Below are 27,923 nucleotides of genomic sequence, written 5' to 3'. Positions count from 1 at the left end.
TGAGTTTTATCTCTTTTTATTTTCTATGTCCTCCCTTTGAAGAGGGTAATAAACAAGGCAATGTCCCAAAGACAGGCATATGAAAAGAAAAGGCCCCACACATTAACACAAAATTAGGCAAATTCAGTCACGAAGAATGTGGTTCTTAATCTGGGACACAGAAATGCAGGTCTGGACCCCTGAAAGTGTGGGCAAGGTTCCAAGGGTGTGTGCATATACACATCTGTGACAAGAGTCTGCAGCTGTCATCACATTTCAAAGGGTCTGTGACCCAGTGAATAGTACTACTGCTGTAGGACTTAAAAATGAAAATCAATGAAATTATGAGGTAAAGAAAGTCATCTATTTACATAACAAATAGCTTAAGACACCAGTGCCCGTACGCCTGTAGTTACTAAGTCCGTTACAGTGCACGTCTGTTAACTCTGTGTATCTTCACAGTATGATCTTCACCACAACTTGCGAAGTGTAACCACTCAGCACCTTCTGTTCCGTTCTGTTCGGTTTTCCCATTACAATTCTTCCAGCATAATTTTTTGACAGCAAGTGTATGACTTTGGCTAAAACAAAGACAGAGAAATCATGAAATGAATGTATGCTGTGACTACAAAATATTTTACCTACATATTCACTTAATTACTATGCCCTTGCTATCGATGTTAATATAAATGGAAGTCAAAACCTGAACATCAAAATGTACAGGTTTTACAAAAAGCAGAGTCAGACCTACAAATACAGAGAACAAACTGATGGTTGTCAGAGGGCTGTGGGGTGGAGGGTTGGCCAGAACAGATGAAGGGGAGAGGGAGATATGGGATTCCAGGTATAGAATGAGTCACAGGAATAAAAGGCACAGTGTAAGGAATACAGTCAACAGTACAGTAATAGTGATATAAAAGGGCAGATGGCAGCTATACTTGTGGGGAACATAGAATAATGTATGAACTAAGTTGTACACCTGAAACTAAGGTAACGCTGTATGTCAACTATACTCAAATGAAAAAAATGGCAAAAATGTTTTTAAAAATTAGAGGTTTTAAAATACCATCACTAATAATTTTGCAATTTTATCCTAACCTTGAAAACATCTTACTCTATTTACTTAAAACTGTCAGACTAAATATCTTACTTAATGAAAAAGGACACCACCAGCGAGATACAGACAATGAATTTCTGTTGAATTTTCTTTCGATGATCAGTGGAATTCACGAAATGGCTATTAAAATCAGTCTTTCAGGTAACATTACTAAATGGGTTTCTTTTTTAAAGAATTCTAACTTGGGGCGCCTGGGTGGCTCAGTCGGTTCAGCGGCCGACTTCGGCTCAGGTCATGATCTCGCGGTCCGTGAGTTTGAGCCCCGCGTCGGGCTCTGTGCTGACAGCTCAGAGCCTGGAGCCTGTTTCAGATTCTGTGTCTCCCTCTCTCTGACCCTCCCCTGTTCATACTCTGTCTTTCCCTATCTCAAAAATAAATAAAACGTTAAAAAAAAAAAAAAAAAGAAAAGAAAGAATTCTAACTTTGCAACATATTCCAGATTATTTTATTCCCTTGACATCCCTCTGACATAGAAAGTACTCTTACTCACATGTTCACTGCTGGGTAAGGAAAGATAATGCAAGATTTAGTAAACTGCCTAATGAAACAACCTTGGACTCCAACGTGACCTCTAACTGCATGACCTTGGGCAACACACTCCTGTTAATGCCCCCTCAACCCCATGGCCTAGAATGCCACCATAGGTTATTAATAAATCCCTAGGAGAATAGAACACCCCCTACAAATTCAACCTGCAAATCAGACCTCTGAACCAAGGAAGAATAAAGTAAAAAACCTAAGTAGGTTTTAAGGCAGTCAACTCTGAAAACAATACCAGAGCACACAATTATACTTTCAGCTGTTGAGAGCCCACGCGTCACCAGATGTGCTCTCGGTAGGAATGAAACACAACCTTGAGGTAAAGAAACGCGTTTTAAAAATCAGCATACCACAGCCTACACAACCACACGACTGTGAGGACCTGCAAGTGGCCACCCTGGAGGTTACACACGGCTCGACAGGGCTGTCGTCCAGTAGCCCTTCCTGAACGTCTTCTCAAGGCAATGCTCCCATTCTCTGCAGGCTAGGACTTGAGCACTACCCTCAATGCTACTGACCCTTCTGCGAGTTTGAATCTCATTACTGGAGGCAGTCAAGAGTCCTCTGGAGATGAGCTTCACGAATAAAATCAATGCCAAACTTAAAAAAAAAAGGGACCAAACGAGTACAACTATAAAAAGGTATTAGAATTGGTTTTCTTGCATCGTAGTGAGCTGCTTCCGAACACAATTCCTAAAGAGAAGTTCCAGAAATATTTTAAGTGACACAAACATCACCGGAAGCTCATTATTGATACTATTAAAGATTTCTCATTTCATCAGAGGAATGGTGGAAGTACTGACACATTACTGAAACAAGTATATATAATACAGTTGACCCTTACACAACACAGGTTTGAACTGCACAGGTCCACTTATACACGGATTTGTTTCAATTCACATAGCACAGTCTCATAAATGTATTTTCTCCTATGATTTCTTAATATTTTCTTTTCCCTAGGTTACTTTATTGTAAGAATACACTACCTAATACATATATCATACAAAATATGGGTCAATCCGTTGTTCATCACTAAGGCTTCCAATCAACAGTAGGCCATTAGTAATTAGCTTCTGTGGAGTTGAAAGGTACACACTTCTAACTCTCATGTTGTTCAAGGACCGACTGTATACTGCTTCCCAGGGGAGCTACTTTGAGGAACAGTACTTATTTAGCTATACAAGCTTTAAGATGGTGAATTTCTTTTTTTTTTGGGTAATATTCTTTAAATCTAGCACGTTAATAGGAGCAAGCACCATAGGCAGGGCAGGGTGAAAGGAAGGAAAACAGAAGGGAGGGGAGTCCAGGAAGAGAGAAAATTTCAAATGACTGGAAAATGAAATTTCAAATGAATACTTCACTGACGTATTCCCTTCTTCGGTAAGCAACAGCATGAACCATTTCAACTGCTAAACCCAGCATCAGAGAGGTGGGAAAGAAGCCAAAAGGGCAGCAGGAATAAAGAGAAACCACATTTTAACAAATGCAATTATTATGAGCACTAACATACTTTGCTAACAAGGAGACAAACTCCCCTGGATGAAATATCACATAAAAGACGTGTGGCTCACAGGTCTTTCTCCATCAAGCCCATCACTTTCATCATGACACTGTCATTTGGAATTGTATTTGAAATTCTATTTTGAACAGTTCACACAATGAAGGTTGAAGGATCCTTAAAAAAATCTGACAGAATGGGGTTACTGACTTTTGGATAATTTAGACATTGTTAAAGCATAAAATGGATTAAAATTAGGTTAAAAAATGATCCTGCTGTCTAGGTGGGTGAGGGTGGGGAGAAGGGTGTAAATGACAGGTGTTCTAAGCCAGCAGGAGGCAACGGCCTGTGCCCAGGGAGCACTTACCAGGCTTAAAATCAGTCATGTGGCTTTGAGGGGCACTTGAGTTTGCTCCCCATCATGGGATCTGAGCTGACATGTTCAAACAAGATGAGGCTACCAAAACACAATCTACAACATTTCAAAACATCACCAACATTTTTAATCCAGTTTTATTAAAAATCTACTGTAGTCACATTCTAGACCACTTCATTATGAAAATCACTTTCATCTCAAACGTGTTGTGTATAAAGACAATAGTATGCAGCAAGCAACCGGCTGAAGCAAACTTTTAAAAACCAAGTGCAACACAGCAGCAAGCATCAATCTCAAGAGGCTACCACAGAACACAGAAGTATCACTTAGTGGTAAGCACCTTAATTGAGATCTGTGTTCCTCTCCATGTGAATGTGGCATCAATTCACCACGGAAGACAAATACTACATGATCTCACTTACACATGCAATCTTTAAAAAAACAAACAAAAACAAACTCATGGAAGAAGAGATCAGATTTATGGTTACCAGATGCAGACGGTGGGGAGAGGGGGAATCAGAGGAAGGTGGTCGAAAGGTACAAACCGCCAACAGTAAGACAAATAAGTACTAGGGACAGAATGTACACATGATGACTACAAAGAATGCTGCTGGATGATGCAGAGGGAAGTTGTTTGGAGAGTGAATCCTAAGGGTTCTCATCACAAGGAGAGATTTTTTTTCTCTTTATTCTTCTTTCTCTTCTTTTTACTGTAGCTACACAAGCAGATGGATGTAAGTTGAAGCTATAATCATTTCACGGTGTATGTAAATCTTGCTGTACCCCTTAAACATGCACAGTGACGTATGTCGATTACTTCTCAATAAAACGAAAAAAACTGCCACTAAATGCTTTATAACAAATATAATTTCAATTTGTATAATTATAACAAAATCTAATCTTATGGAAGCAAAAATAGTAAAATACCTTTGACTTGTTTCTACACAGTGAGTCCAGTCATTTATTTCTGGAACTTGATCAGTTTTTTTCCAAGTGTATAAACAAATCTTTCCACACTCTAATCCTACAGCAACAACGTATCTATTTTTAAGGGAGGAGAAGACAGTGATTAATTAGCATGAATTTCCGTTATCTCCATTATCACTCTAAAGTATTTCTTTACAGTGTTCCCAACTGTCCATGGGGGCACCTGGGTGGCTCAGTCGCTTGAGTGTCTGACTCTTGGTTTCAGCTCAGGTCATGATCTCGTGGTTCGGGAGTTCGAGCCCCACATCAGACTCTATGCTGACAGTGCAGAACCTGCTTAGAATTCTCTCTCTCTGCACTTACCTGTCTGCTTTCTCTCTCTCTCTCTCTCAAATAAACTTTAAAAATCAAATGGCTGTTTTTTTAATGTTTACTTATTTTGAGAGAGACAGAAAGCACGTGTGTGCACATGCATGCATGAGGGAGGGGGAGAGAGAGAGGGAGAGAAAACCCCAAGTAGTCTCCACGCTGTCAGCACCAAGTCCGACACGGGGCTCCATGCGAGGCTCGATCCCAAGAACTATGAGATCATGACCTGAGCTGAAATCAGGCGTCAGAAGCTGGACTAAGCCACCCAGGCACCCTCAAAAGGCTCTACTGAAAAGCACCAGCCCACGAGACCAGGCACTGTTCTGTTACGTCCTCATGGAGCCTCCTCTCTACCGAGGGTGCACCAAGTCCTCCCCTGTCCTCTGCTAGCAAAGCCCACAAGCCAGTGTTGCCCTGGCTGGCTGCAGGGACCCTTGTTCTACTGCGGATGCCGTTACTGAGAAAGCACCAGGTTCTAAATTTGGTGAAATACGATCCTCTGAGCCACACTCCCAATCCCCGTTTTCCCCACTCCGAGTATGATCAAGTTCTATCAATTTAACAATTCTTAGGAGAAACATAAGCATTATGAAAAAAAAATAGCAACTTGGAAGCTAAGAGAAATAACAAATTAAAGTATAGAGGGCTACATCTTAAGAAACCAAGTGGTTGTAGCAAAAACTTAAAACAAAGCCCCGCTCAGAGACTGACCGTTGGGCACAGTTAAGCACGGGGCAGACACTGACGGCTGTCACTGCTCCCCCCACATCCAGGACAGAGGAGCAGGGGCCAATGTTGTGCTCGACGGAGTCATCACTGGAGTCGCACTCACCCCAGACAACCACCTAACACAGAGAGATCAAATTCTGTGAAGACTTCTCTTTGCAAGACTTCTAGCAATGCATTAGAGTATCAATGGCACGGATAAATGCAAAATATTCACTCTAGCATTTAAAAAAATGCCTCGTTTACATTTGTGGATTATGTTCTAGATTTCAAAGTATTTCAAGCATCAGAGAGAAGCCAGACGACTTGTGTAGTAGACACAAGTCTCTGAGTCCTCAACTACCTAACTGTGCCGGTCCAAAGATGGACTCTCCCTGCCCAGAGACCAGAGATTGTCTAGCACGCTCTTTTATGCTCAGGAAACCAGTTCTGATCCAGGGAGAGTCAGATCCTTGGAGAGGTCAGATCCTCTCCAAGAAGCTACCACACAGCGTATGGGGACCGATCAAGTCCTGGATTTTCCTCTACACCACCACTGGCACTAAGGGAACAACTCAGCAGTCACGAGGACCTAACCTTCACGATACCCTGCATAAGAAAGGAAGCTTCCCTGGAAGCTCACACTTCTGGGGGGTGGGACTGGTCACGAAGAATAGAGAGGGAAGTGAAGTGGACAAGAGCTATAAAACGCAAGACCAAAGCAAGATTCCAAGCAGAAGGCTCTGTCCAAGTACACTTCTGAGAATGTGTGGTGGTGATGCTCTCTGTCCATTTCAGCTTAGAGGCACAGGTGGACCATCTGCTACTGAGGCGTGGGGGTGGGGGGGGCTGTGGAGGGCAGAAGTAGTCCTGCTTCCTCAGTGGTGAGCACAGCACAGGCACATAAATGCCAGGGAAGAAATGAACAGGCAAATGAATGCAAGTGAAAGTCTAACAGAAACAGGTTTAGAGGCTGACATTTCCGTGTTTGCAGGTCCATGCTAGCCCCCTGCTTCAGTGATCTGTACCATCACAACAACTGGAGGGGGCAAGGGGAGGAAAGGAAATGCTCAATTGCCTCGCCGTCTCTGGTCTGCAGGCACTACAGAAAAAGGAGAGGACATTTTATTTTATTATTTTTTTTAACGTTTATTTATTTTTGAGAGAAAAAGAGTACGTGAGTGAGGGAAGAGCAGAGAGAGAAGGAGACACAGTATCCAAAGCAGGCTCCAGGCTCTGAGCTGTCAAGCACAGAGCCCGACACGGGACTCAAAGTCACAAACCCACCTGCCAAAATTGGATGCTTAACCAACTGAGCCCCCCAGGCACCCCAAGGAAAGGACCTTTTATTTTTATTTTTATATATTTTTTAAACGTTTATTTATTTTTGAGATAGAGAGACAGAGCATGAATGGGGGAGGGTCAGAGAGAGAGGGAGACACAGAATCTGAAACAGGCTCCAGGCTCTGAGCTGTCAGCACAGAGCCTGACGCGGGGCTCGAACTCACGGACCATGAGATCATGACCTGAGCTGAAGACGGATGCTCAACCGACTGAGCCACCCAGGCGCCCCGGAAAGGACCTTTTAAATAAAGAGTGCGATGGAGCACCTGGGTGGCTCAGTCGGTTGGGTGTTCAACTCTTAGTTTCAGCTCAGGTCATAGTCTCATGGTTTCTGAGTTCGAGCCTCACATCGGGCTCTGCACTGACAGTGTGGAGTCTGCTTGGGATTCTCTCTTTCTCTCTGCTCCTCCCACACACACACTCTCTCAGAATAAATAAATAAACTTAAAAAAAAAAAAAAAAGAAAAAGAAAAAGAAAAGAATGTGAGAACAGCCAAGACCAGAAGACAGGGTGAGGGCCATGGTCAAGAGTCTACTACTAGCTAACTTGTTTTATTTTTTTGAAGCTTGAGAAACACATACACACACACACTGCTTCCTCCCATGAATGAAAAGGCAATAATCATCTACTATAGAAACAAATCTTTAATTCATAACAGTATGAAAAAGAAAAGAAGCAACTATTTTCCTCCTTATGCCCATTCACCGCCTCCTGCTCTCCTTGTTAGTTTTGGACCATTTCATTTACTACTTCTCTCCCATTGGGGCCATTTGATGACCATCATGTGTCTGAAAGGCTTTCTTTTCATATTGGATATTTTGGAGATGGGTATTTGCAAAATTTAACAAGAAAGCCTTTTTATTCATGCATACAAAAAAAACACAGTATACATAGATTTTTTAAAAATTGTATCAGGGTCAGGATTATGTGTTTTCTATCCGAACATACCTGTAATATTATTTCACATTTTAAAAAATATGACGTTAAAAAGAATTACCTTTTTGTCCCGACTCCCAGTGAAGAAATACACGCTATCAGGACTCCAATCACAAGACCAAATAATTCTACTGTGCACAGCAGTTATCTTGTTGGTGAAGGCGAAGAGGCTGAAAATTGGGTCTGAAAGAATCACCACACACACCACTCACAAGGCAGACAGAAATCTAGGTTTTTCTCTGTCAGAAATCTATGTTTATGTGCCATATACATCACATCCTGTAGTAACCAATTACACATGCTGACTTTTGCAACAGACCATGGCTCAGCGGCTGACCCTCATCAGAAGGCAATGGGCATATAGTTTCCTGGTAGGGAACACTTTTGTATTACTGGTCACTCTCTAGTGACAGATGGCAACCATCTTCCAGGCACTTAACTGAAGGTTCAACTTATGCCCATGAAAGAAGCCTGAACAATTTAACTTTACTCAGGAAGTAGCCCGATTTACATATATGGAAAAAAGATTAATGTACTCTTAAAAATAAAACAAAACAAAAAACAAATGAAAACCTTAAAAAATCTTCACCCTTGTAAGATTTAAATGTAAGGTAACTTCTAGTCCTTATATGGACTAAACCTAAAACACATTAATTACTTACAAAGAGGGAAGAGAAATGCATCTATTAATTCGTAATCCATAAAGACACAACAGTTTATGGGTATATTTTTGGTATCACGTTAACTTTTTATAAAATTTTTTTTTTTTCCAACGTTTATTTATTTTTGGGACAGAGAGAGACAGAGCATGAATGGGGGAGGGGCAGAGAAAGAGGGAGACACAGAATCAGAAACAGGCTCCAGGCTCTGAGCCATCAGCCCAGAGCCTGATGCGGGGCTCGAACTCCCGGACCGCGAGATCGTGACCTGGCTGAAGTCAGACGCTTAACCGACTGCGCCACCCAGGCGCCCCTCACGTTAACTTTTTAAAATCACTAGTTGCAAAAGGAGTCAGTCTGTTCTAACATATAATGTTCAATATGTCAGTCTCTAAAATACAAGAAACTAAAAGACTATGAATATCACAAGATAGATCTGCATGCAAGTTCTATCAATAGAAAAATTAAAACAGAATTAAATAACACAAAGATATTTTAAATACTCTCTAAAGTTTACCCAAAGAAACCAGGGGAATACAAATACACCTTGCTCCAACAACACAATTTTTTTTCCCTTTTGTTTTTAACTTATGCCAGGCTCAGGGCAGAACGCAGGTAGGTGTTAATATGTTGCCCACGGGCCACGGTATTCACAGACGGATACCGAAAACGCCCTTCCTAATTATCAAAGTGACAGGGGGAAGTAGGAAAGGGTAAAAATAATGTCCTTTTAGGTTTAATAATTTAATTGTGTCTTCATTAATCCTGTACCATAAAATCCTAGCTCAAAATATACTATCCATTTGGTTTTACACTGGCATTCTGTAACCATCCACAAAATCTGTTTTTATAGCTTATATTTTTATATGTATATATTTTTTGTATTTTATATTTTTATATTTTGTATTTTTATGTTTAACTGAGATGTCTGAACACATGCCATCCCAAGTAGATAATCACAAGGAAGTCAACTCAAAGATCGTCTGCATTTAAATCTTACAAGGAAGGTCAAGTCTTCCTCACTTATAACACAACTTTGAAAGGTTTCATAACAGAGACTCTGTCCTTCACCCTGTTATTATTTCTATTCCTCTTCACCTAGTAGCCACTCAAGGGAGATAAAATGCTCACAAATGTTTCACTAATAATCTTCCAATCAGAAGCTACTTTACCTAATTCAGGTGAGACTGTGTCCTGCCTTTTCCACAGTGACCAAGTTCGATCTCTGGAAACAGCTAGTAAGAACCTGTCGTTAGGTGAGAAGGCCATCTGTGTGACAGTCAAACTGTGGAAAACTAAATTCTGCACCTGTTTCCAAGAGGTAGTGTTCCAAAGAATGATAGCTGCATGCTCTTTCTTAGCTGCCTGTAGATAGAGATGAAACAATCAAGCAATTTAAGTTAAAATGAACTGAAAAAAAACACATTTAAAAAACAGTATACTGTTTCTATGGGTACATTGTATGTATATGTATAAATGGAAAAAAAATTCTGAGGAGATACATACTACAAGCCAGTGTAACCTTGGGAAAAGGAAGACTGGGACTAAGATAGGTGACTCATCAGAGACTGGCATTGTCATCACAGAGTTTCAACATTTTACAAGAAGCATATATTTGCGTATTAATTGTATAGTTAATAGTTTAGAGACTTTCACTTCTGGTCAACATGATGGAGTAACAGGGACGAACGAGACTGCACTGGTGTGACAGAACTAAAAAACTAGACTTAACAACCCGAAAATAACAACACTCCAAAATATGAGATATCTGGCAACAAAGAACACTGATCTCTGAGAGACAAAATGAAACTCAGAGTAGAAAAGCTAAAAAAAAAGAAAAGACCATCACTAAACTCTAGGACAATTTTAAGCAGCAACATATAGGTATAACTAGAGTCTCCAAAAAGGATGAAAAGAAAAAATACTGAAAAAGATAATGGCTGACAAATTTTGAAATTTGATAGAAACAATGAACCTACAGATCCAAGAGGTTCCAGAAAAACCCAAGCACAGAAAACATGAAGAAAATTATACCAACAATAAGCAAATTGTTTAAAATCAGCCATAAAAAAAAATGCAGTTGGAGGGGAAAAAAAACATCGCTAAGACACAAAAAAATTATAGCAGTCTCCAATCACAGCAATACAAGTCAAAAAAAAAAAAAAAAGAAAAAGAAAAAGAAAAACAGAGCTACATCTTTAATGTACTGAAAGGAAAACCAACATTTTTTTTTACCCACTATAAAAATCATTCCAAAATGAAGGAGAAATAGGTTTTTGCAGACAGGCAGAAGCTCAAAAAAATTCACGACCAGCAGAAGAGCATTATAAGGAATGTTAAAGGATATCCTCTAGGCAGAAGGACAATGGTATCTGCTGGAAATTTTTGTATTATTTAAATCTCTTCAAAAGAGAACAGACTACTCAAAGAAAAAATGACAATATATGGTGTTAACTCTATAAAGAAGTGAAACCACAAAGGAAACAAAAGTATACTTCTGTAAAGTTCTTAAATCATACCTAAAATAGTGCAACATCACTTAAGACCGATGTTGGCAAATTAAAAATGTATAGTATATCGGGGCGCCTGGGTGGCTTGGTCGGTTAAGCGTCCGACTTCAGCTCAGGTCATGATCTCACGGCCCGTGAGTTCGAGCCCCGCGTCGGGCTCTGTGCTGACTGCTCAGAGCCTGCAGCCTGTTTCAGATTCTGTGTCTCCCTCTCTCTGACCCTCCCCCGTTCATGCTCTCTGTCTCAAAAATAAATAAACATTGAAAAAAAAATTTCTTTTTTAAAAAGTATAGTATAAAATGAAAGACAATCAATAAAATAACATAACAGTTATATGTACTAACCAAACTAATGAAATAAAACGGACTCATAAAAAGTAATCAATTAATCCAAAATAAGTAAAACAGAACAGAGAAAGGATGGATCAAATAGAAAATAAATAGCAAGATGCCAGATTTAAATCCAAGCATGTTATTATGTAACATGTAAATGGTCTAACAAATGCCCCTATTAAAACAGAAGATTATCGGGGCCTGGATGGCTCAGTTGGTTAAGCAGCAGACTCTTCGTTTTAGCTCAGGTCATGATCTTGTGGTTGGTGAGTTCAAGCCCCACATTGGGCTCTGTCCTGAGGGCATGAAGCCTGCTTGGGATTCTCTCTCCCTCTCTCTCTCTGCCCCTGATCCTATTGTGCTCTCTCTCAAAAATAATAAACATTAAAAAAAAAAAAAAAAGGAAAATTATCAAGATGAGTGAAAAAGCAAGACCTAACTGTAGGCTGCCCTTAAGAAGCCCACTTGAAAATAAAAGGAAACAAGTAGCTTAAGAGTACAATGATGGAAAAAGATATTTAACTCAAGCACTTCTCAAAAGAAAGTTGGAGTGGCTATTTTAACATTGGACAACATAGATTTGAGAGCACAAAATATTACCAAAAAGAAAGAGAATAATTCCATAATGATAAACTAGTCAACTAATCAAGAGAATATAACAATCATTAATGTTTTAACAGGACAGCCTCAAAATATATAAAAACTGAAATACAAAGATTAAAAGATAAGCCCACAATTATAGTCAGAGATTTCAAAATGCTACTCTCAATAAAACTGAAAGGATAAAGACTTGCACAATACTATCAACCAATCTGACATAATTCATATTTTTAGAACACCCCACCCAACAGAAACAGAATCCACATTCTTTTCATGTGAACATGGAAATTTACCAAGATTAAATTTCAAAGGATTCAAATCATACTATGTTCTCTGACCACAATGAAATTAAGTTAGAAATCAATAGTAAAAAGATATCTAGAAAATAGTATATGGACACTAAATAATAAATTTCAAAATAACCTATAGGTAAAAGACAAAAAAATCAAAGGGAATTTTAAAAATATTTTCAGTTAAGTGTAAATGAAAACAACATATCAAAATTTATGGAATATCTCAAAAATAATACTTAGAAATTTATAGCACTCAACATCCATATTAAAAAGAGAGATTTATAATCAATAGCCTCAGCTTTAACCTTATTAAACTAGTGACAGAAGAGGAAATGAAATCTAAGTAAAAGAAAAAAAAACAGCAAAAATCAATGAAATAGAAACAAGAAAAACAGCAGAGGAAAATCAACAAAACCAAAAGTAGAATTATTTGAAAATATCAAAATATCATTAGTTTCCTTATCAATTCTCAGAATGCTCCCCCCACAAAAAGAAAAAAGAGGGTGTGAGAGAGAAAATACAAATTGCTAATAGCAGAATAAGAAAGGTAGTATCACCAGAGATTCTTTAGATATTAAAAGTATCATAGGAGAATATTATGAGTAACTTTATGACAACAAATTTGACAATTCAGGTAAAAAGGACAAATTTTCTGAAAGATACAAACTACCAAAATACACTCAAGAAAAACTAGATAACTTAAATAGTCCTATATCTACTGAAGATATTATATTTGTAGTTAAAACCTTCCCACAAAGAAAACTCCAGCATCAGTTGGCTTACTGAGGAATTCTCTCAAACATCTGAAAAAGAAATAATCAGGGTGCCTGGGTGGCTCAGTCATTAAGCATCCAAATTTGGCTTTGGTTCTCATGGTTTGTGGGTTCAAGCCCCTCGTTGGGCTCTGTGCTGACAGCTCAGAGCCTGGAGCCTGCTTCAGATTCTGTCTCCCTGTCTCTCTACCCTTCCCCTGTTCACGCTCTGTCTCTCAAAAAATAAACGTTACAAATTCTACACAAACTGTTCCAGAAAACTGCAGGAGAAATATTTCTAAGAGGCTAGCATTACCTTGAAACCAAAACCAGATGAAGCCATTGTAAAGAAAGAAAACTATACACAATATCCTTCATGTACTATACATAAAAGTTTTTAAACAAAAATTTAGTAAAATAAGCCCAACACTATATAAGAAGATAATGTATCACAAACAGATGGGGTTTGGTTCCAGGAATGCAATTTTGGTTTATTATTTGAAAAACCAATCAATGTAATTCACCATGTTAATTAACTAAAGAGGGAAAACCATATGATCATGTCAACAGATGAAGAAAAAATATTCAACAAAATCTATCATCCATTCCTGATAAAAACACTCTCTCAACTAGAAATTGTAGGCAACCTGATAAAGAAGAATCACAAAATCCATAATGGACATAGGGATAATCCATCATGGGCAAAGAAGCAATGTTTTGTTCCTTAGGTAAGGAATAAGGCCAAGGATTTCTGCTATATCACCACTGGTATCCAATATTAAGACATCCTTATAGGAAAGGAAGAAATAAAACTTTTTATTCATAGGCAACATAAGCATTCATATGGAAAATGCTACAGTATCTACAATAAAGCTACAAGAACTAATAAGTTTAGGAAACTCACAGAATATAAGATTGATAAACAAAAAGCAACTGTATTTCCATGTGTAAATAATGAATAGACATAAAATATACAAATTAAGGGTAAATCTGATAAAATATGTGTAAGATCAGACACTGAAAATTACAAAACAGTCCTAATAATATTAAGATGTTAACACTGGAGAAAACTGGGTGAGAGGTTTTCTATTATCTTTGCAACATTTTGTTAAATCTAGAATTACTCTAAAATAAAAGGTTTACTAAAATAAAATAAAAAACTTAAAAAATAAAATAAAATGAATTAAAATAAGATAAAATCTTTATTAAAAAGAAAAGTTCATTCCTGGGGCACCTGGGTGGCTTAGTTAAGCATCCAACTTTGGCTCAGGTCATGATCTCATGGTTTGGGAGTTCAAGTACCACATCGGGATCTGTGCTGACAGCTCAGAGCCTGAACCTGCTTCAGATTGTGTCTCCCTCTCTCTCACCCCTCCTCTGCTTGCTCTGTCTCAAAAATAATTATTAAAAAAAAAAAAAATCATTCCTAAAAAATTAAACACCTAAATAAATGAAAGACATACTGTATTTGTGTGTCCAAAAACCCCCAATATTGTTAAAACGCTCCTCAAATTGAGCTATAGATTCAATGTAATCCCCAAACAATTCCAGTAAGTGTTTTTGTAGAAACTGTCAAGCTGATTCTAAAATTTATATAAAAAAGTGAAGAACCTAGAATAGCCAAAATAACTTTGAAGAGAATTGGAAGATGATTACTTCCTGGTTTTAAGACATATTACAAAAAGCTATACCTATTTAGAGAATGTAGTATTGGCATCAAGAATAAAAGATGAATGGAAAAAAACACAAGTCCAGAAACAGACCTACGCATATATGGACAAGTGATTTTTGACAAAGGTGCAAAAGGCAGTAAGTAAAGGGATAGTCTTTTCAACAAATATGGGACAATTGGATATCCACATGCAAGAAAACCAACTTTAACCTATATTCTAGGCCAAATGCAAAAATTAATTAGGTCTAAACATAAAACTTAAAATCTATAAAACTCAGAGAACCAGATGTGCCCTAGAGTTAGACAAAGATTTCTTACTATACAAAAAGCACAACCCAATACAGAAAAAAATCGGTAAATTAAGCTTCACCAAAACATACAACGTCTGCTCTTTGAAAAACGGGAAATGAAGATAAGTCACTGGGAATAATTATCTAAATTGCATATATCTGATACTTGTATCCAGTGTATACAAAGAACATTTCCAAACTGAGTAATAAGCAAACAATCCAAGAAAGAAATGGGCAAAAGATCTGAACAGGTACTTCATCAATAAAAGATATAGAAAGAAAATTAGCACATGAAAAGATGCCCAATATCATTAGTCATTAGGAAAATGCCAATGACCACCACAATGAGATGTTACACACCAAACAGAATGGTTAAAAAGACTGACCATACTAAGGGTCAGTGAGGGTGTGGAGCAACTGGAACTCGCACTGCTGGTAGGGCAGTAAAAAGGTTTAACTGTTTTGGAAAATAGTTTGGCAGTTTCTTAAAACTTTAAATATACACCTACCATATAATCTAGCAATTCTACTTGGAGGTACTTATTCAACTGAAACGAAAGCATATACCCAAATGAAGACATTATACAAATATTCACAACTGCTTTTATGGGTAAAAGCCAAAAAGTGGAAACAACTCAAATGTCCATTAATAAGTGAAGAGATCAACAAATTGTAATACATCTGTAGAAGGGAAAACTACTTAGCACTAAAAGAGAATGAACTGCATATTCCATTTATATAAATTTTAGAAAACACAAAGTACTCTACCATGACAAAAAGCAGATTAGTGGTTTCCTACGGATGGAGCAGGAGAAGGTAAGAAGGGACAGGAAAGAGGACCTACCATGGGGCAGAGGAAATTTCTGGGGTTGATGGCTATGTTCATTATCTTAATTGTGGTTATGATTTCACAGGTATAAACCATATGTCAAAATTTATCAAATTAGCCAGTTTCAACACACAACTTATAAGAAGCTAACAACATCTAAATAAAATTGTTTAAAATGTTAAGTTTCAAAGAAAGATGGATCTAATCATTTGCTTTACCAGTCAAAAACAAAATTGTGGCTGGCATCCTCCGTTCAAGAAACCAAGCCACCTTCAGGTTGGTGCCCAGAAGAACTAGAAGTTTCCATGGATTATTTACCCTTCTACTGGGCAGGTGAGTTTAGACAAACCTTCAGATTTAAACTTTCCAAGCCACACTATCAACCACACTTCTTTTCTACTGTTTATTAAAATATAAAATACTTAGAAAAAGTATACAAATAACAAAAACCAAGTACACATTTGCTACAAGCAAGCCAAGTTGAAAAGGAAATAATCAATTACACATCACTGACAGCGCTGAAAGCTAAAAACGAATTGGCTGCTCAGCAGAAGCATAGCTATTCCTGCCACCAAGCTCTATTCTCCCCCCCAGGTCCCTGTAACAGAAGAAGTACTCTCAGTAGCACTCTCACAGACGGGACAACAGGCAAAGGAGGTGGGGCAGGAAGGGCACAGCGATATTTCTTATGATGCCTCTCAATACAGGCCAGCAGCAAGAAGCTGCAGCAAAAGCAGGGACAGAGGGACCTGCCAGATAGGCAACTCACATCATCACGCTTGAAACAAGTAAATATACTTTAGACAATGTAGATAAAACGGGGGGGGGTCTCAAGACCTTTCAGACGATCCTCCATACATACTAGTTCACTGCACAGAACAGGGATAAATATGGACTAGGGAGTACGAGATTAGTCTCACAAGCAAACACTGAAAAGTACTACTCTGCAGTGCCCCATGCTAGTGAGCTGGCCACCACCCTGTCCCATCCGGGCACAGGCTGAGCGACCCCATGCACTTTGCTCAGTCCCAAGTCTGTTCCTAGAGAAACGGTCAAACAGAGCGCACCCTGGATTTCATCTTCTCATTCCCCTGTGCCTCCAGGACTCCAATTATTCAAATTATTTATCACATTTTTAGGTCATTTAAAAATACCTGATTAAATAAATCAGGTGTAGATCAGGTCAAACCAAGTATTTAAGAACAAAAGTGTGTGGCGGAAACAGATTTAAAATGCAACTGCAAGCTTTTTATTTTGAGTAAGGTCTACCCCCTACTTGGGGCTTGAACTCATGACCCCGAGGATCAAGAGTCACACGCTTTATTTACCGAGGACGGAGCCAGCCAGGCGCTCCTCAACTGCAAGCTTTTGAAGGGACAGAAGGAAAAAGAGGTTGAGAAAGCAAAACTCCAAAAAAGCAGGCCCCAGTGGCCTTTCACGTAGGGTTCTGCCTCCACCGCCACAACCTGCAGGTGCCTGAGGACTCATGTGATTCATGTGACCAAGTGGAATAAAAAAGTATAATCCCCTACCTTACATGCTGAGGCAAGCAGAGTCTTTGAATTGCTACAAGCAACACAAAATATTTCATAACCGTGTCCATATCTAAAATTTAAGAGACAATTTAAGAGAAAATTAAAAATTTTTAAATTAAAAATTTTAATTTTAATTAAAAAATTAAATTTTTAAATTAAAAAGAAAATTTAAGAGAAAATCTAAAATTTAAGAGAAAATTTAAGAGAAAATACATGACCCCTGTATTAGTAAAAGTACCTACTCTCATGCTGCAAACGTGAGAAGAACAACATCAATCTATCTAGCTAACAGGCAATTCTTTCAGGGGACAGTACATTTCTGTCGAGGCAAATATTTGGGGAAAAAACAGAGATACTGGGGAAAATGCCAGCTTCCTACAAGTGATACAAGTTACTCAAACAATTAGATTAAAATACAAGTTTTCACCCCTAGCTAGTGTATACAATACACAATATATCTGGGAAAGGTTTTGACGGAGAGCCACCAAAGGGGAAAAAACAAAAACAAAAAACAGAATAATAAATCTTAGAAGTCCTTTTAAGAAAGGAAAAGAAATACAATGTTAAAAATTAAGACCAATAAACAAATCTAGGAAATAGAATGCATAGTAATATAAAAATCTATGTGAAGTTTGATTCTTGCCTCTTGGGAAGGCCACTGAAGATTTTTAGATCGGCGGGGGGGGGGGGGGGGGGGGGCGGGGGGGGGAATGTAGGTATGAAGAAAGCAAAGGAAAAAAGCAAGTTGTGTGGGAAAAAAAAAAAATCACAAGTTATGACAGAATCAGATCAGAGAGCTTAGCACAGTTTAACTCACAGTTTTTGAACCTCAGGCCATAAAGTATTCTGCAGAAGATGACCCTCAGTGGGAGGTTCTACGATAAATGTATAGCACTGCAATTACTTTTTCTATTTTCAGGCAAATAAGTGAATTCTATAGCACTTTTTTAGGTCAATAGTGACAGGTACCATACTATGTGTACTAATGACTATCAAACCACCTTTTTACCATTTCTTACCAGTAAGTATGGAAGGCTGAAAGGCCACTGGTTGATACTCAAAACCATTACTCGTTAATAGCTCCTCTTCATCAGAAGGCTGAGAAACTAGATCTCCTAGGTTAAAAGAAACATGTCAAGTCAACATCATGTATATAGTCACGGTCTTTATATGTCCTATATACGTCCTAATATTAAGAGCATCAATTACAAAGTAGTGGAACTTCAAAGTACTGATTGTACTTCAAGATGTATCAATGCAATTCCAAATCCAAGGGTACTTCCAGTACTCCAGTATTTGCCAAATGTGTTCTTTGAAGCGCTAGTCAATTCCTTAACGATTTCTTCCTCTCTCTTTGACCTAACACTTCCCAAACTTTTAGAACAATCGGACACATTCTTCAGGCTACCCGTATTAGCATGTGTGGTGGTAGAGCTCCATGAAACACACTTTGTGAAAACTGTACCTATTTCAGGGTCTGTGTATGCACGGAGTATTTATCGTGAGATATCTGGTGGAGAAAGCAAATGCATGTGTTGTGATTTAAAAAAAAAAAAAAAAAGATCAGTAATGAACACGAGGAACATGTTATACAAGTGTGTAACTAGGTTTTAAAATACAATGGATTCAAAAATGTTGGACACTAAAGTCTTACCCTGAAAGACAGCTTTATTTGATAACCCCAATGCAGGGACAGTAGCTCCTTCTGGAAGATCACCATCTTGCTGGAATAAAAAGTATGATACATGTTTTAAACACTAAAAGTTACTGTCACCTCAGGCAACCAAAAATGTCATGCCCATAAATGCAGAGGAACAATTTAAAGACCACACGTGTGGATATCTGCCCACACTTCCATTTCCTAAACCAAAGATGCAATGCTAAGCACTCTCCACAAACAGGCTGCAGTTAACCCCCCAAGTCTCTACCCAATCCATAAAGTCAGGCATCCTGTCATCCATGAGCTCATCAAACCCTAACAGCTCAGTGAGTTTTGGAGTCTGACAGGGCATGCACTGGGCTCGTTTCTAATAGCAGAGTGGGTTGAAATGGCACACCCAGGGCTCTACTTCCAAGAGTCTCCCAAGCACATCCTTAATGATGCGCATGCAGACACCGCTGTTTCCCAAAAAGGCATATAGTATTTTCATTAAACATATTTAAATAACTCAGTATTTTTAAAAACTTTTAGAGTGCCATTTGAAGCGCCAATGATCTGTTTATACTCTGCAATGTATACCAACCAAATCATCTCATAAAAAACAATATGCTAACCATCAAAACTGGCATATGTCCATATGCTAAGAACATTTCTCACAATTTAGACTTTAATACAGGAGGTGGAACTCAACATAAACATGAGCATGGGAATTTAAACCATTGAGAACAGCCACCTGGGACATAAGCCACAGCATGCTTTATCTCAGAAACCAAGAAAAAACTGCATGGAAAAGAGCAGTAAGAAGCACTCCTACAAACCTAACCCAACATTCAGCAGGGGAACAAAACCCAAAATACAGCAAGAGGCTTTCTAGTCCATGAAACCTCTGTTAGCTTAGGACACAGAACTGATTGTCTACCTGGGACTAAGACTCTCATCGAGCCCTAAAACCACATTTCAATCCCTAGAACTAAGAGATCCTGAAACTAACTGCCCTCCCACACTGTGGCACTGCAATATAATCCCAATCAAGACTTCCCTTTTGATCTCATTCCCATTGTTTATTATGGTTAGAAAGAAGCAGAACAGAACCTTAACCCCTCTTCACGTAATCAAGAATGTCTGTGTCATGGGGTGCTCAGTATACACTCTACAGAACTTAGTTGGAAATTTTATTTCAAATGACACTTTCTTCTCCAGTCTTATCTGGACTGGTGCTAGTTGCCCTGTCCTCAGAGTCTCCAGGCTCAAATGTATCCTGCTCTCTCTTCACCCCAAAGTACTTTTCATCACTGTCTTTGTTTAGGGACCTACAACAGCATCCTGTAGTCTAAATTGTGCCTGCCTCCCAAGGTCCTCCAGCATTTGACTTTCTCCCATTCTCTCCATTTCTCTGGATATACTACTCTTCATTCGAACAGCCAGAGCCACCCTACTGCGTGTGTGTGCGTGTTCTCTCTCTCCTCCCTTTTCCCTATCAAGTGTACCTACCTACCCTTTTCAATCTCAGAACCAAATTTGTGACCAAACTTTAAGAACCATAGGATGGTACACGTCTATGTAACACAACTATTTTCCTAATTTCCCTTCCTTCAAAAGTAGTTACTTTATAATTTTTATAACTATGTATGTATTAATTTTAAGAGAAACAAATAGAGAGAGAAATAGTATGCACACATGACAGAGGGGGAGAAGGGCTGAAGGAGAGAGAGAATCCCAAGCAAGCTCCATGCTCAACATGGAGCCTGATGCAGGGCTCGATCTCACGACCTTGGGATCATGACCTGAACCACAGCAGGAGGTGGACTCCCAACCGAATGCCCAAGTGCCCCATAACTTATGTATTTTTATCAGTAGCTCAAATCTTCTGTAAAAAGAGTATAAGCATAAAAAAAATTTACCCTTTCAAAACCCAAATAAGGTCCCATTAAACATTTTCTCATTAGTACAGTAACCTCTTCCTTCTATGAATATTTTACTTTAGCCACCAAAAAATCCTTGGTCTTACGTAGTAAGTGCAAGCACTTCAGTTCTACTGTTCCCTACCTCTAACCACAGTTACATGGCAATCTCCCTGAAAATATGACCTACCTATCACATATTAAGTACCAATCACAGTGATGATACGTGGTATTCCTACCTTGATTTAACACTTTAATTCTTCAGTGTCTTAGACGACTTTTTAAAGAAATTTCTGGTTTAAACATTTAAATTATTGCATGCCACAGTGTGCAAGTTTGTCAAGACAATAATAAATCCGATCTGACTTCCTTTCTACCCATAATCTCCATTTACAGGTTTAAGCAAATATTTTTTAAATGAAGTCAATGGATTTAGTTCCACAAAACTAAATTCAGAGGGATACTCACATTACACAGCACAAGATTCAGTGACTGGCCTGTAATGGCACAAAAATTTTCCACAAAATTCTGAGGTGCAGAAAATACTCGAAGAACTTTCTCATCTGCTCCAGACACAAACTGAAACCGACTAATCATCGCCAAACATTTCAGGTCATACCCATGTATCTGAGGCCTGGCAATTTCATGCCAAGTAACCTGCATATTAAAATAGGATAAATAAAAATGACCATTTCAAAAATCAAATTCTTTTCAACAAGCAAAATGTCAGATGCAAAATCATTTATCATGCATGGAAATAGGACAACAAAGCAGATTCATCGGTGTTGTATTTACCAATAATTCAATCCTTTTTGTTACTGAGTAGGATTCTCTTGTATGGAGACATATACATACGTGTGTGTGTGTGTGTATATACATATACATACACATACATATAAGCTTACTGATCCATTTACATACTGATAGATATTCAGGTTGTTTCCAGCTTGTCTTTCATTGAGAAAGCAGTTGTGAACATTTCTATACAGGTCTTTGCATGGACATGGGCTGCTACTTTTCTTGGGTTAATACTACCTATAAGTAGAATGGCTGGATGATATAATAGATGCATATTTACATTTTTAAGAAACTGCCAAACTATTTTCCCAAGAGGATATGCACTTTACAATCCCAGCAGCAGTGTACGAGAGCGCCAGCTGCCTGCTCCCTCACCAACACTCAGTATTTTTACTTTAATCATTCTGATAGGTGAATGTGTGACGGTATCTCACTGCAGCTATACCTTGCGTTTCCCTAATGACTAATGGTGTTGAGACTCTTTTCCTGTCCTTATTTCCTTATATCTTTTTTGGAGAAATATCTGTTCAAATCTTTTGCCCTTTTGGTTTTTTTAAACTGGACTATTATCCTAGTACTGACTTCTGAGATATTCTTCATACATACACCCTCTAGATATAAATCCTTCATCAGAGATGTGCTTGGCAAATACTTTCTCCCAGTTGTGACTGGACTTCTCATTTTCCTGGCAGTATCTTTCAAGGAGCAGAAATTTTCCATTTTAGTCAAGTCTGATTTATCCACTTCTTAATTTTTAATTTTTTTTTAAATTTATTTTGAGGCAGGGGGGTGGCGGTGGGCAGAGACGGAGAGAGAATCCCAAGTAGGCTCTGTGCTGTTAGTGCAGAGACCAATGTGGGGCTTGTACTCAGAAACCATGGGATCATGACCTGACTCAGATGCTTAACTGACTGAGCCACACAGGTGCCCCTATCTATTTTTTAAGTAGATGATTAATAAACAACAGCTGAGCTATATGGGTAACAAGTCACAAAGAGCCACAGAAAACCAGTGAAAATCATTTGCCTTGTTTTTTAACTAACTCAACTCTATTAATTTGAACCTCCCACCGCTACCGAAGTAGTATTGTCAGTGGCAGTTTTCACTCGTTTCTATGGACTAACCAACCCACAGGCAGTTCCATGAATTTTTGTCAGGAACTGAAGCTGAGTACACAGACTTCCTCTACCACATAGCACAGGTCAATGGCTTGTCAGTGGTAAAGTTCTGTTGCGACTTTTTGAGCTCAAGGCCAAGACTGAAAAGTTACTCAACAAAAACTGCCCGTAAGCACTAGTATCTAATACTATATGACTTTAGAAATTAGCTTTTGTTACAGACTTGGCAGTGTTTTATGAATTAAACCTAAAATTACAAGGGATAACTGAACTTTTATGTAGAACTGAAGTAGGGGCACCTGGGTGGCTCAGTCGGTTAACCGGCCGACTTCGGCTCAGGTCACGATCTCAAGGTCCGTGAGTTCGAGCCCCACGTCGGGCTCTGTGCTGACAGCTCAGAGCCTGGAGCCTGCTTCTGATTCTGTGTCTCCCTTTCTCTGGCCCTCCCCTGTTCATGCTCTGTCTCTCTCTGTTTCAAAGATAAATAAACGTTAAAAAAAAAAAAAATTAAAAAAAAGAACTGAAGTAAACACATTTTGAAAACAACATTTAAATTGTCTAAACTGGCAAGAGTATACATATGTTTAAGTTTCTAAGAAAATACCAAACTGCCCTCCTGCCTGGCTGTTAGCATTCTGGGCCCCTACCCGCAACACAGGAAGTCTGCAGGCGCTCTGCACCCTTCCCACCGCTCCTCACCGTCAGTACCGTCTACTTCAGCTGAGGGTATACAGTGCATCGCAGCATGGTTTTAACTTGCACTTCTGCGGGAGCTAACAATGTTGCCCCACTTTTCATGTGCTCATGGAGGTTTTTTAATGTAGATCAGTCAAGTAGGAAGTCACTTACCTGTGATTGGTCTTTTCTCTTCCATGGAGCAAAAAGTCGAGTTGTTTGGTCAGTACCAACAGTGATGATAAACTCTCCTTCCGGATCCCACATCAGGTCTTGGACACCATCAAAGTGCCCTGAGATAACAATCTCTGGAGTCCACTCTCTCTGCAATGAAAGTACTGTGACACATCCAAATAATCAAAGATCAGCATTACTCAGAATCCATTTCATAATGCCCTCAGGGCTAATGATGAAAAAGACTGATGCCCCCAGGCATGTGAAAAGCTTTAAAAAAAAAAAAAAAAAAAAAAAAAAAGATGGGATCTTAAAATAGTAGGATCCTAAAATAAAAGGAAGGGTTTTCCAATCAAGCATGAGAACTTAAACATTCAAATCTGTGCTATATTCCTTTAAAGCAGTAACCCACGGAAATTTCCCTCCATTCATCATTTACTGAATGTCTCCTAGAAGTCAGACACTACTTAACTTTTCTCTGCCTCAAAGAACTCTTCCGTAGGAAAGTTACCAAGCTTGTATGGCTGTTATGAGAATAAAATGAATTTATATTTGTAAAGCACTCATAACAATGCTGGCACATACTAGGTATTATGCGAGTATTTTTCTATGAAACTACGTAATAAAGGGTATTACGTAAAACTGGTAGATTCTGACGGCTTTATTAAACAAAAGGAGCTGCAGGTGTAGAGAACACAGTCCAAATCAAACCTAGCTGGCCACCTCCAGAGGGACCTGTACCAGCAACCATGTGAACAGTGACAATGAAATACTCAAAATGTCTTATCTCTGGTCCACACAGAATCACAAGTAGTGGTAAAATGTGATCTTTAGAGGAAAAATTAAATTTGTATCAATAAAACGTCATTCAAAGACAAGTATGCTGAATACAGTGATTAAGCTAAGCTATATTATTTTCTGGTCAAAAAAATAAAAAGGTTGTGACTAAGAAATGCTATTAATTTCTTTTGTGACGAAAAAATTGATTCTATGGTAAGCACTAACGGCAGTTTCCAAAAAATTTTGAAAGAAAGGCAGCACTTTTGGACTATCAATACAGTTTTCCACTAGAACAGTCCTAAAGGACAGTGTTTCTTCTTAAAATCAGCCCTGATTGTCACAAATGTGCCACTCTGGAGGCTGTGGATGTGTGGGGGCAGAGGGTATATGGGAACTCTCTGTAATTTCTGTTCAGTTTTTCTGTGAACCTAAAACTTCTTAAAAAAAAAAATAAAGTCTCTTAAAAAAAAAGTCACCTTAGTAAGGGGCTAATATAAATTGGAAGTCAAATTATAAGCACAAGTAAATTTCCTTGAATTCTGTCTCGTGGTTTGAGTTTCTTTTTACTCATCTGATGCTTTTTTTTCTATGAAGGCCCTCAAAAACTAAAGCTGAATATGACTCAGAGGAGCTCCAAGAACAAATTTTATCCTAAAAAATATCCTCTTTAACAGTGCCTTAGCTCATTTCATAGTAGAAACAATCTTTTTGTTGTGTGTGTGTGTGTTTATGTGTGTGTGTGTGTGTGTGTGTGTGTGTGTACAGTCGACACACAATGTTAACATTAGTTTCAGGTGTACCACACAGTGATTCAACATGTCTATACATTATGCTATGCTCACCACAAGTGTAGCCACCATCTGTCACCATACAACACTACTGCAATACCCACTGACCATATTCCCTACTCTGTATCTTTCATTCCCGTGACTTACCCATTCCACAGCTGGAAGCCTGTACCTCCCACTCCCCTTCACCTACTTGGCCAACCCCCGTCCCCTTTCCCCTTCAGCAAAACATCAGTGTGTTCTCTGTATTTACAGGTCTGATTCCATACTTGTAGAAACAGTCTTCGAAGGTCAACTCCAAATGGAAGATATAAGGGAAAGAGGAAATCACTCCATGCATTGAGAAAGCCTCACAGATGACAGAACTATTACAAAGCCCACCAACTAAAGTTTATGCAAATCCATGAATTTTTACTTTTTAAAGGAAGCCATCAGATGGACATTCAGAATCTGCTGACTCACATTTCACTCAATGCTCTTATTTCTTTCATTTATTTACTTAACGTATTCATACAGTAACCTCTAGGTGCCAGACCCGTTTTACATAGTATACAAATATTAACTCATTGAAGCATCATAGAAACCCCAGAGTAGGTGATATTTCTATTCACGTTTTACATTTTCTATTTACCCTCCTCAGGAGGAACCTGAGACAGAGGTTAGGCAAAGACCTCGAGGGCACACAGCCAGTAAGTGCTGGGGTCTGGGCCTGAAGCCAGACTGTCCAGCTCCAAAGTCTGTGCTCTTAGCCACTTTTCCTGCAATTTCCCCAAACCCAAAGAAGTGGATCAGAAGCAAATTAGAAAGTTAAGAGATGGGGCATCTGGGTGGCTCAGTCGGTTAAGCATCCAACTTCGGCTCAGGTCATGACCTCACGGTTCGTGGGTTTGAGCCCCACATCAGGCTCTATGCTGACAGCTCAGAGCCTGGAGCCTGTTTCAGGTTCTGTGTCTCCCTCTCTCTCTGCCCCTCCCCCACTCGCGCTCTATCTCCCTCTGTCTCAAAAATAAATAAACATTAAAAAAAAATTAAAAAAAAAAAGAAAGTAAGAGAAGGAATAATACTGAAAGGCAGCTAGATGACTAAAGGAAAATTCCCTCTTTGAGAAGAAACTAACAATTATAAAAAAGATGTAAAATAGCCCAGTATTTACAGGACCATTTAAAATTACACCCATCAACAACTTGAGAGCATTAATACATTCCTTCACAAAATAACAGGTGGTCCTATTGCCCTTTTGTCAGTCATTCATCCAGTAATTGTCTATGGAGTACTTCACTGCCCAAGAAAAGACCAAATTATGTTATCTTGTTTAAGAAGACAGGGATGTTACATGGGGCACCTGGGTGGCTCAGTCGGTTAAGCATCCAACTTCAGCTCAGGTTATGGTCTCATGGTCTGTGAGTTCGAGCCCCATGTCAGGCTCTGTGCTGACAGCTCAGAGCCTGGAGGCTGCTTTGGATTCTGTGTCTCCCTCTCTCTCTCTGCCCCTCTCCCACTCACACTCTGTCTCTCAAAAATGAATAAGTGTTAAAAAAAAGTTTTTTTTTAAAGAAGACAGGATGTTACACATTATAGGAAATATTCTCATCAAAAAATTTATAGAGCTTAAAGGCAGAGCCTAAAATTTATACAGCTTGGGCACCTGGGTGGCTCAGTTAGTTAAGCCTCCGACTTCAGCTCAGGTCATGATCTCAGTTTGTGGGTTCAGATGCTGCGTCAGGCTCTCTGTTAGTAGCTCAGAGACTGGAGCCTGCCTCAGGTTCTGTGTCTCCCTCTCTCTCTGCCCCTTCCTTGCTAGCTCGCTCTCTCTCTCAAAAATAAACGCTAAAAAAAAAAAAAAAAAATTTTATACAGCTTAAAGTTCACTTACATAGAAAACTGACCTATGTGCAAATTTCAAAACCCCAACGATACTGAACAAATGAATACTTTTCCTCTTAGGAAAGCGTAAGTTTCTCACTTAGTGTAACTACAGTATAATGTCTACAAGAAAAAGTGAATAAGAAAGACGTCATTTGAACTTAAACACCCCAACCATGTTTCTGGCAGAGTATAGGAAGTACGTAACACTGTTTACCTAAGTTTCATTTCACTCTATGTGAGAACAAATGCTTTATTTAAAAATGCTTTTCTTACTGGGTTAGCCGTATTCTGTTTCCAAAGGTGCAATGCTCCATGGAAAGCATGAGCAATGATCATGGAGCCATCTTCATTGAACTGGCAATCATAAAATCCCAGAGTATTTCCACCTATTTCACCTACTCGAACCTATGCAATAGAAAATAAGTGGTAATCAAGAGTCCACAATTCTCACAGTAGAAATCAGATTCCAGAGATTTTTATGTTCTCACTTAACACATACAAAGAGTGAACACTTTTGCAGCTCTAGGAACAAAGACTTGGGGGCTAAATATCATTTATCAAACCCAATTTTCTGTTCTGTAAATATTCACATTTTTACCTGTTCCAGCCAAACTCCAGACTCTTCATCTGGAGCCCAGAGAATCATGGTTTTATCCATTGAGGCGGACAACAATCTCATTGGCTGCTGCAGAAGACCATCTAAAGAATAAAAACTAATGCCTTTAGGTGATCAACAAGCGTTGTTTGTAGATTACCAGAAAAACACAACACGGTTACTGCAAGAACATTCACTTGCAGCAATAGCAACATTTTAGAAACACAACAGAGGTTTACGCTAGACCAGATAAACGAGGTGTGGTACTTTTAGACAATGGATTATACTTCAATAAAAATAAATA

At 38.7% G+C, this 27,923-nt stretch overlaps 1 protein-coding gene across 6 annotated transcripts in view; it reads right to left on the bottom strand.

Annotated features, from left to right (window-relative positions):
- Positions 1-27,923, bottom strand: part of ELP2 (elongator acetyltransferase complex subunit 2) — a 43,920-nt gene continuing 15,997 nt past the window's right edge. For 5 of the 6 annotated variants that reach the window (XM_045042092.1, XM_045042093.1, XM_003995141.6 and 2 more), the window contains 13 exons: positions 27,623-27,723; positions 27,298-27,429; positions 23,591-23,740; positions 21,294-21,482; positions 18,919-18,988; positions 18,284-18,379; positions 18,082-18,139; positions 17,262-17,334; positions 9,624-9,816; positions 7,854-7,975; positions 5,518-5,651; positions 4,438-4,551; positions 1-560 (listed from right to left, as the gene is read on the bottom strand). In XM_045042092.1, coding sequence (XP_044898027.1) covers positions 404-560; positions 4,438-4,551; positions 5,518-5,651; positions 7,854-7,975; positions 9,624-9,816; positions 17,262-17,334; positions 18,082-18,139; positions 18,284-18,379; positions 18,919-18,988; positions 21,294-21,482; positions 23,591-23,740; positions 27,298-27,429; positions 27,623-27,723 — 1,589 coding nt within the window. In that variant the 3' untranslated portion in view covers positions 1-403. The remainder of the gene's footprint in view (positions 561-4,437; positions 4,552-5,517; positions 5,652-7,853; positions 7,976-9,623; positions 9,817-17,261; positions 17,335-18,081; positions 18,140-18,283; positions 18,380-18,918; positions 18,989-21,293; positions 21,483-23,590; positions 23,741-27,297; positions 27,430-27,622; positions 27,724-27,923) is intronic. The other variant, XM_045042097.1, reaches the window with a different exon arrangement.

Source organism: Felis catus, chromosome D3 (genome assembly GCF_018350175.1).
Source record: "Felis catus isolate Fca126 chromosome D3, F.catus_Fca126_mat1.0, whole genome shotgun sequence".
NCBI lineage: Eukaryota > Metazoa > Chordata > Mammalia > Carnivora > Felidae > Felis > Felis catus.
This window is presented reverse-complemented; position numbering and strand designations above follow the sequence as displayed.